This window comes from Rhipicephalus microplus, chromosome 4, assembly GCF_043290135.1.
Source record: "Rhipicephalus microplus isolate Deutch F79 chromosome 4, USDA_Rmic, whole genome shotgun sequence".
NCBI classification, from domain to species: domain Eukaryota; kingdom Metazoa; phylum Arthropoda; class Arachnida; order Ixodida; family Ixodidae; genus Rhipicephalus; species Rhipicephalus microplus.
Genome location: NC_134703.1, coordinates 100322331 through 100350283, shown reverse-complemented (window position 1 = coordinate 100350283; position 27953 = coordinate 100322331). Strand labels below are relative to the sequence as shown.

Below are 27953 nucleotides of genomic sequence, written 5' to 3'. Positions count from 1 at the left end.
AAAACTTATTTGTAAATTGTCTTGTAAATAAACGAAAGGCTATTCCAATGTCATCACTTTAGCACATTTTTCCGCTGACTCTAGGCGGGGCAACGAACGCCAGCTGGGCCACCATGGCTGTGTGTGGCTCAGATATGCAGATCTGATGTTTGTTGGTCGCTGCAAGATCTTATTTCCCTTTTCGGTTATGCGATGATTCGGATCACACTACGTAAAATTGCTTTTCGAGAGACGCTACGAGACGAACTGCTGGTGTCCGTTCCCGCAGCGACGGTCCAGCCACAGAACCACAAGGCAAGTCCGATGAGCCAAGCCAGCGTTTCTTCTTGAAAGCTCAGGGTGCGCGGAAATTGGGTGTTTCTTCATTCTTGGACTCTTTTGTTTTGCGTGTGGAACGTGACACACCGCCATCACCGGCTGTTACGTCTCCTTGCAGAGCTGTATGAGCGAAGCCGGACCTTTCGGGTCCCTTCGATAGGAGCTGGACCGCAGTTATGTTCCCGCTCAACAACTGTCACCGCTGTCCTCCAGTCTTCGAATACTCCTAGCAGTTGTTCGTGTTAACCTGCACCACCATGACGTTTCTTTGTGAACGCCGTTTGCCCGCAACCGCCCACAGCTACGTGATGAGGCTGATCGTAATCTTGCTGCTGACCATATCGCAGGTAACCGTGATTACATGCCAGTCTTTCTACGTGTCTGCATTTGCTGCCGAGCAGAAATGTCTGCGTTTCCCCTAATCTAATGGCGCACGGCCACAAGGACTCGTGTAAAATGCGCATGTGCATTTTAAGTTCTTAACGTGTAACGGGTGCGTTCTTCATGTATTGCCACTCGCAGGTCTCGGCCGGCGAATACTCGGTGATAATGGCTGAAGCGGACAATTCAGTGCATCAGTTTTGTATGGTGTATTTCTCTGAATTCAAGGAATTGCCAGAGAGTCCAGAAAGAATGGTTAGTTATGTTATTTGTGCAGCCTATAAGCCGTAGAGTGCATAAGCCTGAGCTCTGAAAGAGCTGTGAAACGACAGCCTTTTAAAATGTCCTGTATTTTGCAATGCAGCCCTACATCCAAATGGTCAACCTAACATCTCAGGATGGCTGCAAGAAACTGCAGTCTATTAATCTGCACGGCAAAGTTGCACTAATAAAGGACAGCGGCAACTGCACGCTAGACAAGGTTGTTCTTCACTACAAGGCTGCACAGGCCTATGGCATTGTCATTTCGACGCAGAAGAGTAGAGTGGTGAGTGTGTGTTGAGAAACAGACTAGTGACTGATGTAGTGTCATGGGCCGTGTGTTGTGACAGTTACTTATCTGCCTACTCATTTGGCTGCATTCTAGGACAACATTATCATCAACAGAAATGACACGCGCAACCTGGATATTGTTGTGGGATTTGTTACAGACATCACTGGAAACAGCTTGCTGGTGGGTTTTTATTTGTCATCTGCACAAAATTTGACTCTCTTGCCTGCTTGTACACTCCCAAACTTGTGAGCCAGTTGTTGTGCTCACGTGCAATAACTGGATTGTAAATTCAGTGGATTTTGTCAAAAGACCCACAGAATTCCTGGCGCTCTTTGAGTTGCCTGTGCAAGACAGAAAATTAGTAACCTGTGCCCTTACTTTGGATGAGTTGGCTTTTGTAAAGTGCTTGTCGCTGTCATGTGCTAACGCTAGACTTGAGCCCTCCATTAGAAGATTGGCAATAACACCCAATGTAGACGCTCCCATACAGCTGCATTATGAATTGCTTAGGTTCTGTTTGGGGCACAATTGAGAGGAACATTACTTTAGAGTGCAGCCTGGTCGCTGAGACACTTCTTTGAAAAACAGTTCTGGTCAGCTTTTGATTACAGCAAGAACAAACTGAAGATTGCTAGGGTTGTGGCTTGGGCAAGTTGGTTTATTCTTATAAGAGGGAAGAGGGGAAAACAGCACAAAATTCATACACAAAATGACAAGTTGTCGTGCCTCCTTCATCTTCTGTCTGTCTAAATTTTGGACTGTTTTTCCCTCTTACCAACAAAAGATGTCACGCAAGAGATAGTTTTTTGCGAATAGTTGAAACTGATGGTAATGAATAGAGAGTGTTCACGTAGTTATTATGGATTGTACAATTTAAAAGTGATGATAGTGCAAAAGACCAGAATTGTTCTGAGATGTCTACAGAGCATTGCATTTCAAGATGGCCTCATCTGATTCTCTGTTCCGTGTCGAGTCCGTCTATCCTGGTTAGGCACCTTGTATTCCATTGAGTGTGTACCAACATGCCCAGCAACAAGTTTGATTGACTTACATTTCAATAATCTCAAGAATAACATGACGCATGAAGTGCCTGGCCCCTCTTTGCAGAGCCTAATGAAGCCCAAGGAACCCTTGCTCACGAAGCTGTTTACCAAAAAAAGCCTGGCATTCGATTATAGCCTGATCATAATCTGGCTGGTAGCTGTGTTCACCCTCGGTGTTGGCTCCTATTGGTCAGGACTGGTCAAACACGAGATGTGAGTGCATTGTTTTCTGCTCATGCATCATGGCTCTGGCTGTTACCGGAGGCTCAAGAGATCAGAGAGCCCGAGGGACACGCAGCTTGTTTTCTATCTGTGCATAGTTAATCGCTTGGGTACTCTTAATGCTATAATTAGCTCAAAGGCTGCTTGTGATCATTTAAAGCAGTGTGTTTGCTACGTTATGAAAGCAGAGGGGACATTTCTAGTTCAGAGATGCCATAACTGTATTGTATATGACTACGCTATACCCTACTCTGCTTTATAGATAAAGGACAGTGATATCAAATCTGGATTCCTCTTAGAGCTAACCCTTGCAGTGAAGGAAAGACAGGCTGTCAAAAAAACAAAAAGAAGGATGTTGGTGCAAAAGTAGCCCCAGGTAGCATTGCATGACACCATGCATTCAGGCATGGCATATTTGTTGCATAGGAGGCATTTGCAGATTCGAGCACATTAATGCAAATGAGAGGCATGACACGTTTGTGCAAACAGCAGGGGCAGCCTGCTGCTTGTGTTTTTGTCTAAGACAGTGCTTTGTAGTAGAAGTGAAAATGTGCACAAATAATATTCAGTTCTACCTAACCTAAAAACTGCAGGAGTTACTTGTAATATATGGCATAGTTATTTGGTGAAAAACATTGCATGTTTTAAACAGCCGCTCTGTAAACCAAGTGGAATGAGTCTGGCAACTGCTTCACTATTCGAAGTTTTTTTTTTTTTTTGCTATATACAATATTGAGCGCAACTTATGAGAAACGCAGCCATCGAGACTTGATCACTGTTTGAAACATTGGCAAATATGCTCTTCAAGACATCAAAAAGTCTTCAAAATGCTATGTGCCAGTTTCTTGCTGTATTTCCTCATTGCAGCTAGCTTATTGTGACAACTTATCTTAGGATGCAGTGCCCTTGGAATTAACATCGATTTTCATTTATATGCTTCCGAAGTAGACGTCGCTTCGCTTTAATGCTATCATGTTAAAACACCTCTTTTCAGCTACCAGCACGAGATTGGCAAGTGCTCGCATACCAGCCATGCCGGAGCTGAAGGCGAGGAGAGCTCATTGCCAAAGTCTGAGAATGTACTCGAGGAAGAGAGCTCGCTGGATGTCTCACCCGTGCTGGTTACGCTCTTTGTCATCTGCATGGGCGTCATGCTGCTTCTGCTCTACTTCTTCTTCCAGTACCTGGGTGAGTTGCTCCTTAGTGGCAGTAATAGGAGCATTGGCAAAGTGGACTTATGTCCTCATTTATACCAGTGGTTGAACAGGTTGCTTTGGTCAAAAAGCGACTATTACAGGTGAGTCACTCCCTGCTCAGTCTTTTTGCTGCAAATGTAATGACACGAAACCAAAGAAGCAGTCAGGTTCACAGCAGCGGAACGTCTACTTGTTGTTCATGGAACTGGTTGTGCGACAGGCGTGAACGGCACCAACAGTGATTCGTATTCATGTGGCAACGAGCAGGTTGTTCTAGCCATTGTGATCACTGGTTCCTGTGAGTTGCTTATTGGTCATGTCGTTTCTTGGTCACTGGTCTCAATCTCATATGCAGCCACTTGCCATCACCGGTGTAAGTTAAGCCTTACTCTTATATGTAGCGTTTCAACTAGGAACTAGCTCAATAAACACACACATAATGTGCGACATATGGGTGTCATCTGCCATTTTATTCTAACTTCTTCCTTCACTACCCCATTATTCACTTTATCCTTTTTTGTGTGCTTATTGCAGATCACTTTATTATAATGAGCACATAAAACACCAGGTGTTCCACCAGTGACAATACAAAAAAAAAAAGCCTCCCAAGAACTCCACACAAATGGTTAACCAGCGATGGCTGAAACGTGCATTCTCGGTGTTCAGCCGTGGGTTCAATGCGTTGTGGAACTGAAGCCTTTCACAATTATTCATTACATTTTTGTGCTTATTAATGAAGTTAGAAACACATTTGGCTTGAGTTTAGTACAGTTATCGCATGCCACACATTGTGCCCTGCATGATCACGATCATGGAGGAGTGTAATGAGCGGTTAAATGCATTCCGCAATGCAATAATTATAGTGATTCTTCTCGAAGCACAGGCAGTCACATACGTCGCAGCCGAAGCTGATGTGTCGCTGGAGAAAGTCCCGCCAAAAGCGGGCATTTGCCCCTTCAAACCGGCCCACAATCATCACGTTGACGCCGCAATGACGTTGCAAGTGTTTAACGTTGCGAGATAACTTGGCAGCGTGGTTTGCAGGATCCGCCCGCTACTGGTACTTGCATTCCCATTCACAACTTAGCGCGGCTTGGAAGGCTGCCGGATCATTGGTACGCAGTTGCTGCTGGCACTCTGTTTCCCGGGCCTGTTTTTGTGGCCGAATTGAACCATCAGCCCGGCGAATGTTGGCTCTAGCTCTCATGTTTCCACTGTTGACGCTTTTCTAGAGTTGTCCTTGGCATACAAATGTGGAAGGTTTCAAGAAAAACTGATGCGCGTGCACTCGATGCTTCGGCTGCGGTGGGATGGACGACGTCACTCACAACGCAGCCAATGGTGTGCGTGCTTGGGTTCGATGCTGCGAACAATGTAACTGATAATAGAGCCAATAAAGACCGCTCGTGACACTGCTGCTGGGCAGATTTTTGTTTCTCCTAGCCATATACAGCTTTCGCTGTAATAAAAGCCTGTTAACTTAGTGCTTACTAATTAGAAAGATTGGATAATTCACACATGTTCTCTGGTCTTAGCAAGCATGTGCATTTTTAATGGCACACTTGTAAGTGTGGTCATATTTGTCTGCAACACAGTGAATAAAGATTGATGGAGCGCGCCAACTGTGAAATATCACAAATCTGGAAGAAAAAAAAAACTGCGTTCACTGGCAATGAAAATGTAGTGGCACAGTCCATATTGCCATCATAATCAGTGCAAACCATACTGTAATGACCGGAAGGTTAAACGCCTCATGCCTATTTGCATTTACCACCGTGAGTGATAGATACCACATCGTCCGCAGGCCTGTAGAAAGGCTTGGCCATCATCAACGATCATGTTGTTGGCGACCAAGGCTTCGGCTTCTGCAGCAAACTTGTTTCATTTTCATTTTTGCTTGGTGCAATTGAACAACCTGAGTGCTATCTGTGATCATGTCAATAACTATTCTAGTATCGTCCGCAGTGGCTCTGACAAACAGTAGTTTAGTTTTTTTCGTGTGCCTTCAGAACTGTGTAGTCACCATCCATTATTATACAAGGGGCCTTGTGCCTGGGTTGCATTGCGAACAAAGTTGCAGGATGACACAAAAATGGTTGCTTTTTGCACTTATGAAAAACAAAAACATGATTTATGTAGTCATTGAAAAAAAATTAATGTGCATTGTTTTATCAGGCACTTTTTTTTTGCGTTCCTAATACTTTAGATAACTCAACATTTCTGTTATTTTAAATATTTTCCGGTCTGCCCTGCCACGGTGGTCTAGTGGCTAAGATACTCGGCTGCTGACCCGCAGGTCGCGGGATCAAATCCCGGCTGTGGCGGCTGCATTTCCGATGGAGGCGGAAATGTTGTAGGCCCGTGTACTCAGATTTGGGTGCGCGTTAAAGAACCCCAGGTGGTCGAAATTTCCGGAGCCCTCCACTACGGCGTCTCTCATAATCAAATGGTGGTTTTAGGACGTTAAACCCCACAAATCCAAATTCAATATTTTCCGGTCTTGTGGAATTCGAATTGACGAGCTTCCACTGTAGAACATGCCAAGAGAGCAATTTGTGTTAGGCCATTTTTGTTATTTCAAAAGGTTTGAGTAGACGAGCAAATGCACCTTCTACTGGGCTTAATGGCACAACAAAAAAGCATCTAGTATTTCTTTGTGGGAACTTTAACTTGAACAGCTAAGGCATCTATTTCTTACTGGTTTTATAATAGTTACACAAAACATTTCCAGTGTTCATCAGATCTATAGAGCCACAAAATCCCAAGCAGTCTACAGAACAACTTGACTTTGCCTTCTTGGTGCGTGTTGTGTAATGTCAAGTTTTCTTTCCTTCCAGTGTTCTTCATCATCGGCATGTTTGCCTTGGCATCTGTGGTGTCGGTCATTGGTGTGCTCGAACCTTTAATCTACAAAATTCCAATTGGGACAACAAGGTTAGTGTATAAGCTTGCCTTAGTGAATATTTTCAGTCACAACAGCCTTGCATCGGCCAGTGAGCTACCAGTGTTACTCTAGGTATGATGAACGCACCACTGAGCTTCAGCAAAAATTAATTTTATTTCTTTTAGTATGTGCTATCGGTTTTTACGCACAACCGAGTCGAGACCAATTACCAACTTGCCCAGAAGTTGCACGCTTGGTTTACCATTGTAGCAAGCGGTGAAAGCAGTTGTGGGGCTATGTGTCTGCCATTTTTCAAGGTGGCTCGTGTGTCACATACTCTGACTTTGCTTCCTGATGTTTCATAATGGAGCAAACTGCAAGTAACATGCTATTAAATTATTCGCTTTCACTCGCTTGGCATGATTTCCTTCCTTGTATTTTGTGCAGCGTTTGTTAAGCTTATTGGCAGCCTGCAGTGCTCTAAAGCTCCACAATAATTTGTGCTGTGCACATCGCATTGCATCAGAAAACCTTAGCTTTTATTCTAACTCCAACACTCAATATTAAATGCACTCAATGGCTTATTTGGGGCTTGAAAAGCTTCATAGCATGAGGGTACATAAAATGCAACTCGGTCCTTAATAGTTGGCAGCATCATCTTCAATGTTGCTGTTGGTGTCACGCTCAGTGCTCTTGCAGTCCTCATCGTCCAGTGAAGCAATGCTGCAGTGGTATCCGCACCTTTCATCGGTGTGGCTGCTGTGTTGTTTTTCCAGGAAACTAGACAACCAGCGGAGCCCACTCCTGAATTCTCATGCCATGCCTCTGTGTCGCGCGCAGGATCCCCCGCAATGTGTGCCCATGTTTCCATGGCCCCCTGGAGGTGCGTCAGCTGGCACTCATCGTGTTTGCCATTTCGGTGTCAGTGACCTGGGTCGTGCTGCGGCACCACCCGCAGTCGTGGATTCTACAAGACCTGCTGGGCGTCGCCTTCAGCATCAACATGCTCAAGACCCTGCGCCTGCCAAACCTCATGGTGCGCTTTTGCCACATAGAACTGAAACCCCCTATATGAGCGAATTTGCCCGGAGAAGTGAGGAGATTGGTCCTTGCGTGCCTCGACCACTTGTTGATGTCGCTGGATAGCTTGGTTCTGAATGTCATAGAAGGTGCCACTAATTGATTGGCGGATTATGTGATTCCACTTTGTCATCACTCCTTTACCACATGCTGTGGTGGAGCATGTCTTCTTAGCCTTACACAGCTTCGTGTGTTTTGGTGCATGTGATTGTAAGTTACACCAAAACAACAAGCTCTTTCGCAAGCCTATCACCACTGCATATGCAGACAAAATACAAACATTTTTAGTGGTTTTTTTTACAGCTCATGCACATGGTTGAAAAGACACCAAGCTTTTTAGTTCAGTTCCGCCAATTGTCGAGGCTCTGTATTGTTAGCTGTGCAAGGTGTCAGGTTGTACTTACATGGCCGCTCAGTACCTGATATCGCACAGTATTAGTATCAGCGCATAGTACCTGTGGCATAACTGTCGGCATTTGTTTATCAACTCGCAAGAGGATTGCATTGTAAACTGCATTCCCAACATAATAGTGCTTTTCACTCATCTTTAGCAAATGACAAAACTTATCTTGTTGCCATTCCGTTGTGTTCGCTGCAGCTGTCACTTGCATCGTATTTTACCAACAAGCAGCAGACTTCAGCAATAGCTACTATCTCTATTGTGTCGGTTCTCACTCTAGCATGTGAAATTTCTTATATAGTGGGCTGTTTATATGTAGTACTTCCAAGTTTTCTCACCTCGAGAGCAACATTGTATGTGTCCTCATCATGTTTAACCATATAACCATATAATATATAATCATTAACCATATAAACAGACTTCACCATATTTGTTTGTCACAGACAGGTGCACTCAAATCTCATTATAAAAAAGTTGCTTGTCACACAAAATTAAGTCCATTATATCCAAAAATTCGTTACAAAGTAATATTCCTAACACTGTCTATTGCAAGACTATTTTTTGTTGACTTCATTATAACTGATTTTTCGTTATGTCCACATTTGTTATACTGTTAAACCTGGATATAACGAAATTGACTAATTCCCGGAAAAACTTGTTATAAAGGGGATATAAAGAGGTTCAGTACGAAAATTTGGAAAATAAACGCACATTAAACAAAAGGAGAACTGAAAGCATAGCTAACCCAAAACACCGTCGCCGTGTTCGCCGTCGCCGGTATGCACCGTAACAAGTTCAAATTGATGACATGCTTCCGTGCATTTGTTGTAACTTTCACGAACAAGTAAAAGCAGAGATCAAATGAGCCGACCCGTCTCTATCGCCCGAAGAACGCATACGATAATATCCCCCCACGTGTTGAAACTGCCGTCTAAGGCTCAGAGAAAAGAAGACCACCCGTATTGAACAAGAATGAAAAAGCGTGGAAGAGAGGGCTGGGCGGTCACTTGAGTAGCAACGGAGAACTTTCATTTTGAGGGCACAGTCGCCATCACTGGCACCTGTTATCTCGGCAGGCATACGTGTGCTTATAACGCGTAGACTGTGAAAAGAGCACTTCATCCTGGGGTGGCCATATTTGCTTACACCAGCGTTTTGTGGGAGTACCGCGATATCGGACCGAAAAGAGTTGGCTGCCGGCCTTACTTCTCATACAACATTACAATTTGTTGCTCTCGCATTAATTGCATTGCATCCAACATGCCCTCGTGTTGTTGCCAAAGGTAATCTGAATCCTGAAGGCTACGGTTCCTCGAACGCGTGGTGCAAACGGAAACGCATGACGAGCCGACCTCCGAACATCCATTGTAGTCACAATGGTCTTGGAGTGTTTCCATCAGCGTCTATTCTGACATCCCCTCAGTAGTGGCGACATGGTCGTCTGCATTAAAAAAAAGCAAAGCGGTACGTTGTCAGGGCCCACATCATGCGCTTGCATTGAAACTATGCATCCACTCAAGGGGTCGAGAGCGAGAGTTAACGATGCAGATACTGTGGAAGACTATTCGGTAAAGCGCCCTCCATATCTAGCGCCGCCCCACATATGTGATGCTAACTCGCAAAAGTAGTTTTGTAGCGTTAGCTACACTGGCCTCGCTGAGCCAATTTCTCGGGGCACTGGTCTGCGCATGCGCAATGATACTCCGCCGCCGCCGCGGCGCCGGTGTGCGCGCAATTCGATGCGCTGCGCAGACGATTAGTGTCACGCACCGGAGCCGGCACCTCCCTCGCACACGGCCGCGCCGCGCCTGACTCGCCGCCGCCGGCGTGCGCTTTCCAGGGGAGTGCCGTCATAGCCTTGGTAGACATTTGGACGCCGACGCGTGCTCCTTCCCTGTGCAGTCGCCATCTGACACTGCGCTGGAGCCGCTTGATAGCGCCTCTGACTGGCGTTTGCCACTGTGGTATAGACATGGAGAAGGAGAGTGCAAATGCTGCTCAACGGGGCAGTAGAGCGGAGAAGCTTAACTCATCAGATCCCGAAGTAGTTGCCCGGCAAAATAAGTATACATGTGCCACATAATACGTGTACCGTGTGTGTGTCATTAGAACAGCTGTAAGCATGATATCTGGAAAGCTAAGAATAATGAGCTGAACCTTTGCTAAAGCTATGTATATCCTCGCATAGCTGAGCTAAGCCACTGCCATTTTTTTTTTTTTTTTTTGAGGGGGAGGGCACATCCGCGCATGCGACTGCAGTGGCAAGAACAGCGGCAATGTCGTCTCGCGGGGCGGAGACCTGCCTGCCCACCTTGCGTGCAATAACAAGCGCTCTCTCTCGCCTGGGAATCGCCGGGGCCACAAGCACGCCGCCGCGGTTTCGCGCTCGGTCGGTGGCAGGGCTACCACGTAAGATGCATGCTCGTGCCAAAATTACAAAATCCGGGGCGATATTTCTAGATTGTTTGTGGTTAAAATTCGTTATATCAAGGTTGTCTCCCGCTGTTACTTTGTTACACAGAGGTCTCATATATATATGCTTCTATGGAATAACGGCCGGGAATACGAAAACTTTGTTATACCGAGGAATTTGTTATATAGAGGTTCATGATTAGCAGGTTTAACTGTATCGAGGTTTGAGCGTATTTTTTTGCCTTTTGCTCACCTCTGCATGAATGTGTTCCCGAGATATCATGAAGCTTTTATTGATGGAAAATTTCGTCTTGATGTGTGGCACTGTCTCAGTGTAGGGCCCACTTTAGTAAAGCCACACCACATGGCAAGATTCGCATGTAACTGACATTTCGTCTTTCTGTTGCAGGTTAAGCGCGCATGAATATGATACAGTCACAGTGCATCCATCATCAAGTGGTGGTGATGGTGTCGCCAAGTATTAAAGTATACGGTAGATCTTGATTCAATTTTGGAGATATTGTGAGAATTGATGGCCGAGTTACACAACAAGCTTTAAACAAAGAGCGGAAAAAATATGTAAAGTTAATCCCAGATATATCTTACTCCAAGGGGATCGTGAAATAGTTTGATATATCGATAATTCGAAAAACAAAATATGCGTATTTAAGGCCTAAATTAGCCCTGCCATGGTGGTCTAGTGGCTAATGCACTCCGCTACTCACCCGCAGGTCGCGGGATAGAAGCCTGGCTGCGGCAGCTGCATTTTCGATGGAGGCAAAATGCTGTAGGCTTATGTGCTCAGATTTGGGTGCACGTTAAGGAACCCCAGTTGGTCAAAATTTTCAGAGCCCTCTACTACGGTGTTTCTCATAATCATATGGTGGTTTTAAGATGTTAAACCCGACATATCAATCAATCATCAGAAAGCACTTTTTTACCCGTTCGTCACAAAGTAGACACATCTTAATGTGCACAGAGTGGCCACTTTTCCTTGGTTCAGCCAGCTGGACAATTAGTCAAGTGCAGATTTTTCGGACCCTCTAGGGAGCAAAAACCGTCCAAAAATTCGGGCAGTCTAAAAAAATGAATGCAAGAAACAAAAAAACGCATTATTTTACTGATAATTTTCAATGCAAGCCAAAAAAATTCTCCATTTTGCTAATATTTCTCAATGCAAGCAAAAAACGCACCATTTTATTGATATTTCTCGGATCAAGAGGGTCAAGGTATCTCTGAAACTGTTTGCTTCGCTGTTTGCTGTTTGCTAAATTGGAAACTGTTTGCTTGGAAATGCCGAACTCCTTGCTCACGTCAGCCTGCGATCGGCCACTCTTCACTAACTTAATAATGGCGGATTTCTTCTCCATCGTTAACCGACGGTACTGTTTTCTGCGCTTCTATGCCATCAGCGAGGACGACGAAGGCAGAGTGGGGGCCATCGCAGGCAAGCGAAATCCTCACGATGTGAACAAAGGAGTTTGCTGATGAGCGTCGAAGCACCTAGGCTTAGCATTGCAGAGCTCACTTCACACGATGGCACAACCACGCACTAGGCTAGCCAAACACCATGTGGACTGCGTAAACAACACAGCGTGATGGCAGGCGACGGTGCCTCGGGTACTTCGGAGGTGGCGCTGGTAAACATTCAAGATAGCCAGCGTGGCCACACCGAATCGGTGTCTGTGATGGTTAGTTTTAGTTCGAAGTGGTGAAACGCTTCGTGAAAGCGCTGCGCAGGAAGCCAGAGTGGCACGCACAAGCGCTAAAGCGAAAGGAACTTTATTGGCGCCAAAAAATTTTCGGTAGGATAGTTTCGATTGTCAGCGAAGCACCCTTGCACTATAAACGCGGCCAGTGTTAGGAATCTCGGAGGCCGTGTGTGTTTCTCCGCTAACAATCAACGAGTCCAAGCAACAGATGTCGCCACTGTAGACCAGCGTGCTCATTTATGCGATCGTAATCGCGTGTGACAGTTGTGGTGGTTTCCACTGGAGGTCGGTGGTGGTTTCCGACCTTCCGTCATGTCAAAAAGTCCGGAAAATTGGACTCCGGGGGGTTCGAGCGTCCGAAGTTTCAGACTTCCTTATACATTGATTCTACGGGGCTCGGGGCGGTGCCGCGAAGATTTCCGAATTATCGGGCATGTCCGAAAATTCGGGTGTCCGAAAAATTGGCAGTTGTCTGTAGATTAAGCGCAACGCCATCAGCAGGAATCGCACACAAAAGCTGGCTCTCTTACTAGGTTCCTTCTGCGAGTAACGTTGAAATGCTACTACGTTTGTGCTATAAATATAAATTTTCTTTTGTTTGCCCATTTGTCTTGTGTTTGCGCATCAGGAACATTATTTAGGTCTTTTGTAACTGTTTGCTTGCATCTGCTGTACTCTGATACTACTGTTAGCGTATGGCTTTGTCAGGTAATGTATTCCTTTTGTTGCATCACGTAGGACAAATTTTTAACTCATGGTCGAAAAAGAAAGGAGAAAAATGGTTTTTTTCCTGAATGATCCTTTGCAGGAAAATTTCCTAAGGTGAAATCCTAGTGCATAACTAGGGATCTCCAGTGGTACTTGCACAAAAGTGTCTATGCATCAAGAGAATGACAGGATGTACTGAAAAGGAAGTTTTTTTGAACTGGGCTTTACATGATATGTTGTGACGGCTGCAAAAAAAAAAAGGCATGTCTTTTGGTCTCTTTTAAAACTAGCCAGGGTGCATGTGTTCTTTCTGAAATATATTTCCCGTTTTTGCAGATCTGCAGTGTGCTCTTGGTGTTGCTTTTCTTCTACGACATCTTCTTTGTTTTCGTCACTCCATTCTTGACTATGGTAAGTAGAGTGCAATTTTCTTTGCAGTGGAGATTGCTTGTCCATATTTAACATTTACCACAATATCCAAGCATCTACATTTTCCCGTGCTTATTGAATCTTATTTGCACTAGGCAGCCAACTTACAGTTTAACTGCATGTATGTGCCAGATGTTCAGTTTGCCTCGCTGTGTCAAACCTCAATAATGAAAACTTTTTGCTATGATGACACTGAAAGGGGAGAGGGCGAACTAACATTCTGACACATTAAAATGTTATCTTCAGTGCTTGATAGCCTTGCTTTTTGAAAATGTTAGGGAAAATCGCTCTCACTTCATTGTGTTCATAACTTTTATATAGAGGTTTGGTAGCTGTGAAAATGGTGAAATTACAATAATGGCAATTAAATGTTCAATCTTATAACACTGCGCGCACTGTGGGACTGGTTTGTACCAGGTCCCACAAGTACTAGGTGAATGCAGAGACTTTATGCTTTCTGACTGACATTTTTGAAATTTTGCATGGTGAGTAGAGTGCAATTTTCTTTGCAGTGCAGATTGCTTGTCCATATTTAACATTTACCACAATATCCAAGCATCTTCATATTCCCATGCTTATTGAATCTTATTTGCACTAGGCAGCCAACTTACAGTTTAACTGCATGTATGTGCCAGATGTTCAGTTTGCCTCGCTGTGTCAAACCTCAATAATGAAAACTTTTTGCTATGATGACACTGAAAGGGGAGAGGGCGAACTAACATTCTGACACATTAAAATGATATCTTCAGTGCTTGATAGCCTTGCTTTTTGAAAAGGTTAGGGAAAATCGCTCTCACTTCATTATGTTCATAACTTTTATATAGAGGTTTGATAGCTGTGAAAATGGTGAAATTACAATAATGGCAATTAAATGTTCAATCTTATAACACTGCGCGCACTGTGGGACTGGTTTGTACCAGGCCCCACAAGTACTAGGTGAATGCAGAGACTTTATGCTTTCTGACTGACATTTTTGAAATTTTGCATGGTATTCTCGCCGAGCTGATGTAAATGGGCTCATGCTCATAAAGGGTACATAGCTTATGAGTGCACATGCCCTAAGAGAATGCTGGTGCAACCACTATGATCCGCACAGACATGTATTTTTGTTCAAATGCTCGAGTAGGGTGACTTAGCTTCTGGTAACTAAAATTGGCTGCCGACATTTCGTACATATCTGATTATTGAGACATCTCTGTTGCTATTCCTATTATACATTGGACAATTTACAAGTGTGCATAGGACAAATGTGCCGAGTTGGCTGAAAATTGGCACGTGCTTGTTAAACTTTTGGACGTGACCCGTGTGCCCAATGTTTCAAAAATGGCAGCCACGAAGCCACGAGTCCCACTACTCAAATTGGCCCTGTGCACATTTACAGAAGGGCGAGAGCGTCATGGTGGATGTGGCCACAAGAGGCCTGGAGCAGCTGCCAACGGTGCTGAGGCCCCCCTTCTCTCCCCGCTTCAACAATAAGTTTCTTCATCAGCTTGGCAGTTAAAAGCTTTGCCCTCATTGGCGATGTGACCTGATGTCCCAGATTGCAACTGAGTGTCAATGAGAGCGTCGGAAATGAATCGCTTTTGTTTTAAAGAGCACAAGTAGCTGCTGTCACTGCCTTTGTGGAAGTACATTTTTGTTTGAAAGTTGTCTCATTGATTCACAGAGGACATTTTTTCATATTTCGCTTCCTAGCAGCATTCTCGTGAATTTGCAATGCTGTTGCTTATAGGGATTAACATAACTCTGCTTGTTTTTTTGTATTTTTTAATTATGTATTGATCTGCATTTTGTTTGCAAAGGACATGCTTGCCGCTCATGCAAAAGCAAGAAACTTTAATGATTCTTTGTGTCCGGCATTCATGCTTCTTGCTAATAGTTTTGAATTCCAAGGGCAGAGCTGGAGCAGTCGACCGACTTTGCTAGTGAGCACTTGACTCTGCGTAGAACAATCCCGTCAGATATGCAATTGGAACACAACACGTCACTGTAACTAGGTGAAAGCGGAAGGTCTATCTTTCGAGTGAGTAGTTGTCTAGGATACCTTGCTTATATAGTCACTTAACCTGCTGTCAAATCACTCGTGCTTGGAAGTTTCAGCGGCACTGTTGCTATGCGATGTACCACTCGTGTAGAAATATCTTTCTGACTCGGCGCTGTTGTTGTGGAGCAGCAGAAACAATGCTGCACAATTTGACAACTCATTCGTGTAATCCGCTAATACGTACCACTAAAACAAGCGACCACTGGCGCCACCCCCAAGAAGGCAAATGTGTTGGAAGAAAGTATGTCATGCCGAGATCTGGTCCACTACAGCGATTTTTGTGGAGCTACTTCTGATTCACGGAGTGACTTCCGCTCTGAATCCATTTTGACTCAGTCACTAGAACGCTCGACTCCCTTCCTCAATCGGCCATTGTAGCACACTTGCTCCAAAACGAGCAGAACTACTTGCTCTGACTCGGCCATTGGAATTCAACATGAGTTTGTCTGTCCAGCAGTAAGCACAGTTGCCGACCGATTTTCTTGGAGTACCTGGTTTTTCTGTCGCCTGGCCATTCTCACTTTCAGATCTAAAGCAGCTTATGGCGAAGTTCAATCCTTTGTGCGTAACCACCCTTAGTGGGCATGCGCAACAGCTGGCCCAAGCACTGCCAGAACATGCTCGTGCGTTCTGGCCTGTGTGAAGGGCTGAGTAAGACACTGTGGCTTTTGCCTCTTACACTCTCTCAGCAATCACGTGATGGCATCGGGAATGAGATTCTGCAGATGTGCGATGAATCAACGCGTTCTATCTCAGAACGTGCTGGCATGTGATAAGGTGTTTGGGCCTGCGTAAGTGGTCGTGGTCTCCCCCTTACACACGCTCGGCAATCACTTGATGTCGTTGGGGAACGAGATTCTGCAAACGCGCGATGAACCCATGTGCTCTCATTTCGCTTGGCAATGAACCCGCGTGGCCTCCTCCAACTAGAGTTAGGGACGAGTGAAAGCAACAGAAACTACAATGAATTAATGGTGTGCTTCACTGGCAAGGATGCGTTACCATCGGGAAAGGTGCTCATGATGAACGAAACATTAAGTCAGCCTATGCGCCGCTTCGCATGCTACTCATGCTTCCATGTAGTAGGAGGTGGTGTGAATTTTTTTCAGTTATGATGTCTTCTTTATGCGCTGCTAGTTTTTCCTTTGCACCAATATACATTGTAAACCAAATCATAGGTGCTACAGTGTTTCCCAAGATAGCTCAGATGTGGTGCGCGCTGCTGCAAGAAATCGCAGCCTCGGAGTAAATCCGGTCATTCGGGGTCATGTCGTACCCTTGCTTATGTTGATGAAGCTTCCTTCTTTAGTTTTTCGTTGTTATGTATCCTCTGCGAGTACATGTGCATTGGCTTGTTACCAAACCATAACTTTGGTTTCTGATACTTCGTGACACTGTGCTGGCTTAGTTGAAAAACACGGGCCTTGAAGAAAGTTTGCGTGGGCAACGTGGCTATGAGCTGCAAGCTGTGTGCCAAGCTGCTGTTCACTTTCTGCCAGTGTTTTTCATTAATGACTTGACCTAATGAATGAATGAGTGGCCATGCGTTTGGCTGACATTTGTACAAGCACCATTTCATCATCATCATCAGCCTGATTACGTCCACTGCAGGACAAAGGCCTCTCCCATGTTTCACCAGTTAATTCGGTCCTGTGCTTGCTGCTGCCAGTTTATACCCGCAAGCTTCTTAATCTCATCTGCCCACCTAACCTTCTGTCTCCCCCTAACCCGCTTGCCTTCTCTAGGAATCCAGTTAGTTACCCTTTAATCCAGTTAATCCAGATAAGCACCATTTAGTACGTTCTAAAAGAGACCATTTGTCATTTTTATTAAATAAACTCACGGGAAAGCTGCTATTCCGACTTATAAGAACCACTTAGTACATTCTAAAAGCGACCATTTGTCATTTGTATTAAGTAAACTCTGAGTAAATTTATCATAAACTTACTGGAAAGCTTCTATTCCGGCTTATAAGAATGCTCTGAAAGAGATTCGTGTGGTGCAACCCAGAATATGGTCCCTGACGGATTTCTTGTGCTTCAAAAATTCAATCTTGTTGCATATTTCGGACTTTATAAAGGCACAATCAACATTATCATAGCACTAAAGCATTCTCACGACCCATTTTTTGGACGAGATCATGCTCTAAAATTTGATTTACTGTACTAAATCGTTCGTTTTGAGCCGTGCCTCTTAATTTTGAAATCGGCCATGTTGAATTTTGCGTTGGCATTGTTGAGTTTGGCTTACAGTGGCTAGTTGTGTGGCCTCCAAGATTGAAAGCGCACACAAGCTTCAAGTGTGTTATCTTCCTCGGCTGGCAAAACTGTCTAGGTGACGCAGCTTTTCTTCTTTAGTTATTGTTATCATCATCATTACTAGGCTTGTGCGAATAGTGAATTTTTGGTTCGAAGCGAATTTGAAGCGAATATTGATTTTGGCGAAATAATTTTGAATCAAATTCGAATAGTGTATGTGACATATAAATAAAAATGGGCATATTTATCATAACCTTACTAAGCTGCTCAATATTTTTTTACTTGAACTGGAGCCTCTATGCAAATGCCTTCTTTTTTCATTCAAAGGAAGTCGAAAAAACCTTGAGTAGTAGCAGGATTTGACTTTCTGTAGGATGTGAGTGATGGACTTTCAATTACATAACATTTTCAACTTTAATATACATAGAGCATACAAGCCGTCATAACAAACTTTTAAGCTTAATAAGATGAGGAATTGATTTTAGGGTAATAGGCTTATTTAAAGGGGCCCTGCAACACTTTTTCAAGTAGCCATGAAAGGAATTCACTAAAAAAGCTTATTGGCTCACGAATTCACTGCCTGAAACATTTTTAGAATCCATCCAGTACAAGTGGAGTTGCAAAGATTTGTTGCACGCTGCAGTTTCATTCTCTCATATCGTCCCGACAAAAGTGCTGGAAGCTCAGCAGGGAGGGATGGCAGCGTTTTCTGACCATGCTCAAAAAGTGTTGCAGGGGCCCCTGTAAATTTGAAGGGGGCTTTCTGGCAGGGCAGATTTCTTTTGTGAAAAAGCTTTCATGGCTAAGCATTTCTATTTTGCAGTAAAACCACCTTTACAGGTGGTTACATGCAAATTAATATACATTTATTCGTTCATTGCGAATACTTCGAAATTTTCAATAATCTAAATTCGAATCGAAGTGAATTCGAATACTCTACTCTTCATTTGAATATACGAACCATACGAATATTCACACGAGCCTAATCATTACACGTCAGTAGGCTATTTAGGTTTTTGTTTTGTTTTATTTTTAAGTGTTTAATTTCACACGTGGTCATTTTGGTGATGCATCAAGTGTTTTTGAACTGTCGTGCGTGTCACATGTTCTCTGCTGTTGTGGTTGCTCAATAGCAATTGGTTGTTACGGTGCTTGGCCACTGACCTGGAACAAGCAGGTTTGATCATGGCCGTGGCAATCACATTTCAATGGAGGAAGGGCAGCTGTTGGAGGCTTTTTTTTTTTTAGCTGTTGGAGGGTTGCATACTTGCAATGTCTGTGCAAGTTAAAAAAAATCCAGACGGCGTCGTTAAATCCGACCAGACAGAAGAGACGTTGCAAGCATTTTTTTTGCAACAAACATCAAGTTTTTGTTTGCTTGGTGCCATGGAGCCACCTACTGTGCCACCCGCAACGGTCGACGGCAGCAATTGCCAATTTACTGATGATGTTAGCATTGCCCGAGTACAACTAAATCTGCTAATCCCCAAGCACAGCATGATGCTGGGCATTGTTGAGGACTTTGTTGGCTACTCTAATCTAAACTAACTTCATTGTCATGTGCCTTCTATTTTTTCTGCTCAATTTTTCGGACTATTGGCCGTCCCCGCCAGGTCTGAAAAATTAGTCGGCAACTGTATTAAAGTCAAGGCCGCGTTCAAAAAATATAAATTTACAGCATTGCCGTGTGGCCGTATAAAGAGTACTGCAAAATTCTCTCGGGACTTCAGAAGTTGCTAAAATTTTTGTAGGAATGGTTTTTTTTTTTTTTAAGTTTAAGACTGGGCAATATCTTTGTCTGCCCGACTATTCCCTCATTTTTGCAGCTTGAGAAATCTGTCAGTGATTGTGTAGTTGCGAACTTGTCTGTGTTCTTGCTTGTGTTGCTTTGCCTTTGTGTTCGTCTCTCAGAGTGGTATGTCTTTTAGCTGTTGACTCGTACACGCCTAATGTGGCACTCACCCTGGTCGTTGTTGCCACTTGTGTTGTCCACCTGCAGAAAGGCGAGAGCATCATGGTTGAAGTGGCTAAAGGAGGCAACACCCAGGAGCAGCTGCCCATGGTGCTGAGGGTGCCCCACTTCAACAACGAGTCGCTGTCGGTCTGCTTCGGCCAGTTCTCATTGCTGGGCTTTGGGGACATTCTTGTTCCAGGTACGCTCCTTCTCAATTGGACTGTTCGTTTGGTCGCGTTGTAATTGGCAGCTCTTGTCCACGCATTCTCGCGCCTGAAAGCAGTTCCGGGGAACAGCAGCTTTAATTCTCTTCCTGCCATGGCGAAAACATGTGTTTCTGGAAGCTTTCAGTAGATTTAAGGAGCTACTGCACCTTATATATTATGAATGATAGATAAACAGAAAAAAAATGAATGACCTTTTTATGCATGCAAGTTTCACTAGTGAGATACTACTATATGCTATGTGAGCAATATAAATTGCGAAATTTAAAATTGCAGGAATGAATTAAACAGATTTTGTAATGTCATGCTTCTATCTACTAACTAAAATATATAGCAGTAACTATAAGATATAAAAACGCACTGTCATAAAACAAACGCCATCACTGAAAAATTTATAAACATTTTTATTAAACAGGACTTCCTTGACAAAAATCCTACTGCAAGCGCTCTTATTGGGTTTGTCATGCGGCAAAACAGTTCCTTGATGTAAAGCTTAGCGTAATGTTGCATGTCTTGCAGTAAACTCTTGCTTTATGCTTGGTTTTATTGTAGCACATCTATTTTTCACAGTTTCTAGAAGTCTCCCATCGTGGCAGGCTAGTGCTGAAACATGTTTTAGGCTGCTTTGCGTCATCGTTGCTCTCAGTGTCAAAGCCTGAAAAAAAAAAGCAGAATCCTCGAGCTCGCTGTTGCTATAGCTAAATCTATAAAATCAGTCGCAGACACACAGGCATGCTGTTACCTGCATTCATTTAAAGCGCGTGTATGCACTGCATTCGGTATTGGCTATATCCACATTCCGCTCAGACGATCGTTCGAAATTGGAGTGTGTTAAAAAATTAAGGCCAGGGGGAGGGGGGGGGGGGGAGTACAAAGAAAAGTCTAGCTATTCTCTTTCGTGGCGGATGTCCCTGAAGCAACGAAATGTCGCTGGATCAACAGAATGTTTTTGAAGCGGCAATTCAGACCGTCTATAAAAAGCATACCGTATATACTCGTGTAAGGGCCGCCCTCGTGTAAGGGCCGCACCCCAACTTTGAAAGCGGATATTTCGAAAAAAAAAAAACAAAAGTTCAAAATGTCCCGCCAGAAAAGTGTAGTTAGTTCATTTACAGCCAGATGGCGCTGCACGCTTTTCCGCTTTTATTCTACTTCCGCCGACGCGCCGACCACGCTGTTGACAGCGCGCCGCCATATTTGCCTTGTGCGGCCTCTTTGTTGGCATCGTTCCTAGCATCGTGTCGATACGTTGGCAGCGCGACTTCAGATCGGTGTCGTCGGTGTCACTTTGTTGGTTGTAGTGAACCCTGCAGAAGCCAGCGCACGTGACGGACGATGGGCCGGCATCTGAGATCATTCACTGCAGCATTTAAGCTGCAAGTGATTGACTATGCCGAGGAGCACGGGAAGCGGGAAGCTGGACGAAAGTACGACGTCGATGAGAAGCGCGTGCGTTACTGGATGAATCAGAAAGATGCCCTCGCCGCTACTAACAGGAGCCGAAAGGCGTTTCGCGGGAAAAAGTGCAAGTACCCGCAACTCGAAAGCGAGCTCGTCAACTACGTCGTCGACACACGAAGGGACGGCTACGCCGTATCGACTGACATGATACGCGTCAAAGCCCTCAGCATCGCTCGCCACATGGAAATACCCCCGGCACAATTCAAGGCAAGTCGGGGCTGGGCTACGCGGTTTATGAACCGTAACCAGCTTTCTATTCGGCGCCGAACGACGATTTGCCAAAAACTGCCGCGCGAGTACGAAGACCACGTCATTAAGTTTCATCGCTTCGTGAATGCTCTCAGGAGGGAGCATGAATACGACCTGTCCCAAATTGGGAATGCGGACCAGACACCTGTGTGGTTCGATGCACCGGAAAGCACCACAGTGGATTTAAAAGGTGCGAAAAGTGTGTCTGTGCGCACGACTGGTGCAGAACGCCAAAGGTGCACTGTGATGTTGTGCATCACGGCAGACGGCAGGAGGCTTCCGCCGTACGTCGTATTTAAAAGGAAGACTCTCCCAAAAGAGAAGTTCCCTCAGGGAATCGTCGTACGTGCGCAAGAGAAGGGCTGGATGTCCGAGGAACTGGTCGTTGACTGGATTAAGACCGTCTGGGCAAACAGACCTGGAGGGCTGTTACAACGGAAAGCCCTCCTTGTTTTGGACAGCTTTAGGGGCCACTTGACCGACCGCGTCAAGAACCGAGTTGCCGCAACTCGTACGGACTTGGCCGTCATTCCCGGTGGCCTGACGAGTGTGCTGCAGCCGCTCGACGTATGCGTCAACAGACCATTCAAAGTGGAATTTCGCCGATGTTACTCTGAATGGATGGCTGGAGGCGTCCACGAGAAGACCCCTACAGGACGGCTGAAGCGGGCGTCGCTCCAACAGGTGTGTGAATGGATTTTGAATGCGTGGCGTGCCATGTCAGTAGAAGTAGTTGCTAAAAGCTTCAAGGAAACGGGAATTTCGAACTCCATGAACGGCACCGAAGATGACCGTCTCTGGGAAGACGCGGACGCCGAGGCGAGCTCCTCCGAGAACGAGGACAGCGAAATGGAATCCGAATAAAAACATTTCTGGCATGTCATTTGTGACTCTTGCACTCTGCTACTGTTGCATAAACAGTACAGACCTTTGGCCTGTACTGCCTGTACTAAATCGGCCTGATTCGTGTAAGGGCCGCACCTAGCAAAATTTTCGAAAAAAAAGTGCGGCCCTTACACGAGTATATACGGTATATGGTTTGAATTGCCACTACCTGTTTATGTGCATTGCGCTGGGTATTGTTGGAATGGTTAACAACCTGGTTGCTTTCAGTACTGTATCTCTAATAAGCATTTAATTTTGTCGTTTTCTTGCTCATATAGTGCTGTTCCTATGGTGTAAGGGGCTGAGCTAACACATGCATTTGTACACCGTTTTTAGGCCTCTTGGTTGCCTACTGCCATGGTTTTGACCTGCTGACTACAAGAAGTCGTCTGTATTTCCTCACTGGCACGCTGTGTATGTTTTCTTTATTGAACTGCCTGCTGTGTGGATTCCACCTTTTGCAATTTTTCTTGCTTGCATGCTCTCATACAGCTTTTGTAATGGATGCATGTTCCACTTACCAAATACGTGCATTCAATTTTATGGCTGGAAAATGCTCACTGTCGCTCTTTATGAAAGAGGAGACGCGATTGTGTGACCTGCTCTCTACAACGGCTGCCTACAGTATCTTGCAGCACTTGTTCAGCAGCCATAACTTATTGTTTTATTGTTTTGTTTGCCAATAGATGACGCCAAAAGCCAACGTCCTCTTTTGCTGTCAGTTGATGGTCCTGTAAGCAGCCGCCACAGAGCGCAGGCCACGCGCTCATGTGTTTCCTTTCATAAAGGAAATCAGTGTACCTCATTTCTAGTGACACAGGAGCTGACTAAAGTTAGGGAAATGGCATAGGAACTGAGTAGTGGTTTTGCCTGTCGCTTGAACAGCTTTATTGGGATGTTGCAACAATTATACATGTGCAGCTTCCAAACCGCGTGTTACCTCGGTCAAGACTCAGCGGGCAGACCACTCAATCCCAAAAATATGCAGCATCATCACATGATGTGGCCACAACACATTATGTTAACTCTTGCCCTTTCACTATAGTGCAGTTATTAAATTTGATGCGCCTCCTCACTGTAATGAGTGCCAAAAGGCTGTAGACTGAAAGTTTTTTTTTTTCTTTTTTCGTTATTCACCATCACCAGCTATAAACTGGTGTGATAGAAGTCTCCCTATTTCGCAGCTGTGCTCATCTTTCTGCCTCTTTCGTTTCATGGTTCGAGTCTTTTCGAGTTCATTATCCTTATCTTTACATTGTGGTGTTGTGCCGTGTCTATGTTGCAGTTTATGGCATGGGGCTTGTGCTGACATTCATCGCACTGTACTTGATGCGAACTCCCCAGCCTGCGTTACTGTACCTCGTGCCAGCCACGCTCCTGCCAACCATCGGCATAGCATGGTGTAGAGGGCAGCTAGCCGACATCTGGCATGGTGTCAAGGTGAGGTGTGGATTGTGTCCTCAGTAGTTCTGCACCATCCTCTCAATTTTGGTGTGTAGCTGTACGCCCACCTTGGTAACTTACTGGCTGTAGCACCACCACTAAACATGAGGGTGCAGTTTTGGTACTAGATCATAGGGCTGTAGGTATTATAGTGGTGGCAAAATGCAAAAGTATCCTTTGGGCCCTTGTTGAAAAAACCCAAGCGATCTGGATTAATCTTAAGTGCCGTCCTATGGCAAGCCTCATGATCATGATATTGAGGTTTCAACATGTAAAAACCAGAATATATATACAATTAAACGTCGTTATAATGAAATTGGAGGGCCGCCGCTATTTACTCGTTATAACCAATATTTCGTTATAGCTGTAGCGGGCATTTACCGCAAATATTATGCACTGTACTTACCCAAAAAAATAGCGGGCGAAATAGCATCCCGCCGCACGGTGGTATGCAACAAAATAACCGCATTCCCAAATAAAAAGGAAAAAGTCATGCACCTGTTTTAATGCACTTCAAAATACACAGCTTGCATTTCAGGCAGACTTAGCTGCAAAGAAGTCCGTAATTGGACGTTCATGCATCTTCCTGATGCGAACGATGGCTCGCTCAGCTGCGGCCGCAATGTTCGAGCCTTCTTCGCTGCCCTCGTGAGCGCCGAAGTAGCGGCGCAGTATGTTCACCGGGTCTAATGCCTCCGACGCCGTCGGCACGTTTGTCTCCTGTTCGTCGACAGGGTCATCGTCACTGGTTTCGTTACGATCACTGAGAGCGCGCACAATATCGTCATCCAGGAGCTGCTCCGTTGCCACCACTTCTGAGTCCGCACTCACATAGTCGCAAAACGACTCCCTGTCAGCCACGACACCGGCGTCACGAAGTGCTGTCCATGATGCAGCGACTTCGTCTGATGTGGCAAAACCGTCCGGCACAGTGGGCTTGTCTGATGGCTCATCGCTGGCGTCTGGTGCGGCAGCAAATGAGGCGTGTCGAAAGCAGTTTGCGATCGTGGTCGCTGTCACACTCATCCACGCCGCCTGAAGCATTTCGAGCGCAGCGTACAAGTCAACATCGGTGTCTCGCTTCATCCTCATGTTGAGCAGGAGCTTGTCTATAACGCGCTTGCGGTAACCTGCCTTCAGCGGCATAATCACGCCTTGGTCAAGCGGCTGTATTTTTGCTGTGCACTTGGCAGGAAGGAACAGCAGCTCGATGTTTTGAAGCACAGCAGCGGTATGGTGGGCGGTGCAGTTATCTAAAACAAGGCACACCTTGCGGTTCGCTTTTGCCAGCTTCTCGTCCCATTCGCAAAGTCATTTTGAAAAAATCTCCCTGGTCATTCAGGCTTTGCGATTGGCTACGTACTTGACTGGGAGCTGCCTCTTCCCCTTAAAGCAGCGAGGGGATGCACTTTTGCAAATTACGAAAATTGGCAGCTTCTCAGAGCCGGTCATGTTTGCACAAAGTAGCGCAGTGATCCGCAGCTTACTTTGTTTGCCGCCATGGCACGGCTCGCCTTTGAGGGCTAACGTATTGTGAGGCAACATCTTGAAAAAGAGAGCGGTTTTTTCCGCGCTGTATTTTTCTAGCAGCCACACGATGTTTTCTTTCGCCCACTTGGTAGCCTCTGCTTTGTCGACAGATTGCGATTCGCTGCAGACCGCTCTCCCGAAAATGTCGTGGCGCTCCTTGAAGCGTTGGAGCCAACCCGAACTTGGTATGAAGTTGTCATAGCTCATGATGCAGGCAAAGTCTCTTGCTTTTCTTTGCAGCAAGGCGCCGCTCACCGACAGATTCACGGCCCGCGTGTCCAAGAACCATTTAAAAACGGCCCTTTTGACCGCTTCAAAGGCAGGTGCCCTCATCCTCTTAGCGCTTCCTTTCACGCCACGTGCAACAGCGTCGATGATGGACTCCCGCTTGCTCAAGATGGTTGACAGTGTGCTCGTCGATACGCCAAAGTCTCTTGCCACGTTGCCTTTCTTGGTCCCCGATTCGACGGCTCTTATCATAGCCGCCTTCTGATCTAGCGTTATGCTCTTTCGCTTCCCGCCTGGCGCATTCATGTTGCTGGAATCACGAGCGCAGCACGATAAAAGATAAGGCGGAAGCGGTCGAAAAAGAGAAGAAACACGCACGCAAAAGCAACGCGGCTCACGTCGGCGAGCGACAACACTTGCAGAGAAAGTGACTATGAAGAGAAAGGGGCAGAAGGGGCGCTCTTTTGCGCTGCCCTCTAGGAACCGGTTACTCAAGGTGAAGGGGGTATGTAAGATTAGGAAGCGCGCCTCAGCACCATGAAAAAGGGGAGAGGGAGAGTATAAAAAAGACACAAAAGAAAAGAAAAGCGAGACGTTCGCGGAGCTGCGGAGCGCTCCGCTGTCGGTGGTAGCCAAGCGGCGCACGTGCAGCGACCTCTCCTCCGGAAACAGCGCGTGCCATTTGCTTTGCGCGCGTTGCTGGAGGGCACGTGGCGGGAGTTTTTAACTGCTAAATACAGTTCTTGCTTTGCGCGCCGTCTCAAATTCGTGTTGTGCACTGTCGTGACATCGGCTCAAAATTTTACTTCCTAACAAAATTTGTTCGTTATATCCCATAACAGGCAAATTTTGCCTTGTTAAAATGAGGTTTTGAATACATTGGTTTGTATAGGGACTTTCAAGGGGAATTAGGATTTGCTCGTTATATCCATTATTTCGTTATAGCCCGTCTCGTTATAACGAGGTTAACTGTATATATTTTTTATTTTCCACATAAACTGAGCACTGTTCTCAAACACAAATGGACGCTCGAAGCTTTTGACTGAGACAGGAAACATATGCTTACATCTTCATCTATAACTTAGCGCTGCAGTGGGCCCTGCAGTACAGTCTAACCTTATCAGAATGAAATACCGCCGAACTTAAAAGTAGTGCTTTCATCATGTCAATGCAGCACGCCACACCTTCTTGCAATTGTTCTCACGGTCAGTGCACGGTCAGTGCTCAGTGTTGGTCAAAAGAAGGGGAGTCGGTCGGATAAGAACACTCATTGCTATGCTTTTTTACCGAGTTGCGTTTCCCTCGTGACAATTGAGAGCTTTTTAATCCATTTGGGTGAAGCTGGAGGCAAACAGCAGGCATCAGAAATCGGAGTGCAATCGCACATGCAGTGGCCTCATGTATTTCGACAAACGCTTTGCTTTGCAAGTTACGGTACAACACGAGCATGTGCTTAGAGCTGTGTACTACTTATAACCGCGCATAATTTGGGTGGGCCTGGTTTACTTGCAGCCTGTGCCGCTAGCGCTGACTGGGCAGACTGTTCCTCCCACCACGGTCGTGCCGCCAAGGGCGGTCAGCAGCGCAGATGCCTCGCAAGCCCCGTCAACTCCCACTAGTTGCCACGGGACCATAAACTCGTCAAGCCGGCCGGGTACACCACCGCCGCTCGCGAGTCCTCAACATGTTCCGGCGTCGCAGCTGGGTGGTTCTCCAAACGCTCAGCCAAGGATGTCTCCACCACCGAGCCCCGGTTCTGGGGGAAGGGGCTCTCTAGGCCGTACTCCAAACGCTCATTCAAGCAATCGCGTTCCAAGCGCACTACCACAGGCCAACACCCCTCTCCTCAGTCCAGCGCAGTATCCTAACCCTGGGACTCAAAGCCAGTACTGGGTTGGTGCTCAAGAGCACTTTGACAAGTCTTTCCCTGCCGAAACAACACAGAGGTAGTAGCCACTCATGGCCTCTGCTGTTCAGTAAGAGGGACTGTACCTGGGAGTTCTTGTTGTGATGCTTTCACCATTTTTATGTTATATCTTTTTTTTTGTACTCTGTGGCCACTCTGCACCCATCTGATTGGCTGGCAGTTCTGAGCTTCTTCCGTTGGCAGGAACGCCTTAGAAAGGCTAGCTAGTGTTTAACTCTCCTTTCGTGCATAACCCTTCTTTTGTGCACTGTCTGTCCACTTATTGGACAGTTACCATGTAGCAAATTCTGTGAGCTGCACTGATGGTAAGCCGTGTTGCACGTGCTGGGCTGCCTGCTCCGGTGCGTTGACGTAAATGACAGCGATGTATTGTACATTTCTGAATGTGCAGCACTAAATTCCTTCCAATCAC

The 27953-nt window shown here is 45.6% G+C and overlaps 1 protein-coding gene across 2 annotated transcripts; it reads left to right on the top strand.

The window, feature by feature from the left end:
• The first annotated feature begins 115 nt into the window (after positions 1-115).
• LOC119172223 (signal peptide peptidase-like 2B) lies at positions 116-27953 on the top strand. Of its 2 annotated transcripts, XM_037423255.2 has the most exons (15): positions 116-294; positions 437-665; positions 841-954; positions 1064-1246; positions 1346-1432; positions 2360-2508; positions 3512-3705; positions 6551-6647; positions 7438-7633; positions 13246-13320; positions 14720-14776; positions 19640-19793; positions 22750-22827; positions 23699-23853; positions 27127-27953. In XM_037423255.2, the coding sequence occupies exons 2-15, from the start codon at positions 576-578 to the stop codon at positions 27562-27564; spliced, it is 2067 nt and encodes a 688-aa protein (XP_037279152.2). In that variant the 5' UTR covers positions 116-294; positions 437-575; the 3' UTR covers positions 27565-27953. The 2 variants fall into 2 exon arrangements, with proteins under 2 accessions (XP_037279152.2, XP_037279154.2); XM_037423257.2 differs by lacking the exon at positions 14720-14776.

Coding starts and splice junctions, on each gene's coding strand:
- LOC119172223 (XM_037423255.2), top strand. CDS start 576: ATGACGTTTCTTTGTGAACGCCGTTTGCCCGCAACCGCCCACAGCTAC. Junction 1,433..2,359: donor TCACTGGAAACAGCTTGCTG/GTGGGTTTTTAT, acceptor CCCTCTTTGCAG/AGCCTAATGAAGCCCAAGGA. Junction 3,706..6,550: donor CTTCTTCTTCCAGTACCTGG/GTGAGTTGCTCC, acceptor CTTTCCTTCCAG/TGTTCTTCATCATCGGCATG.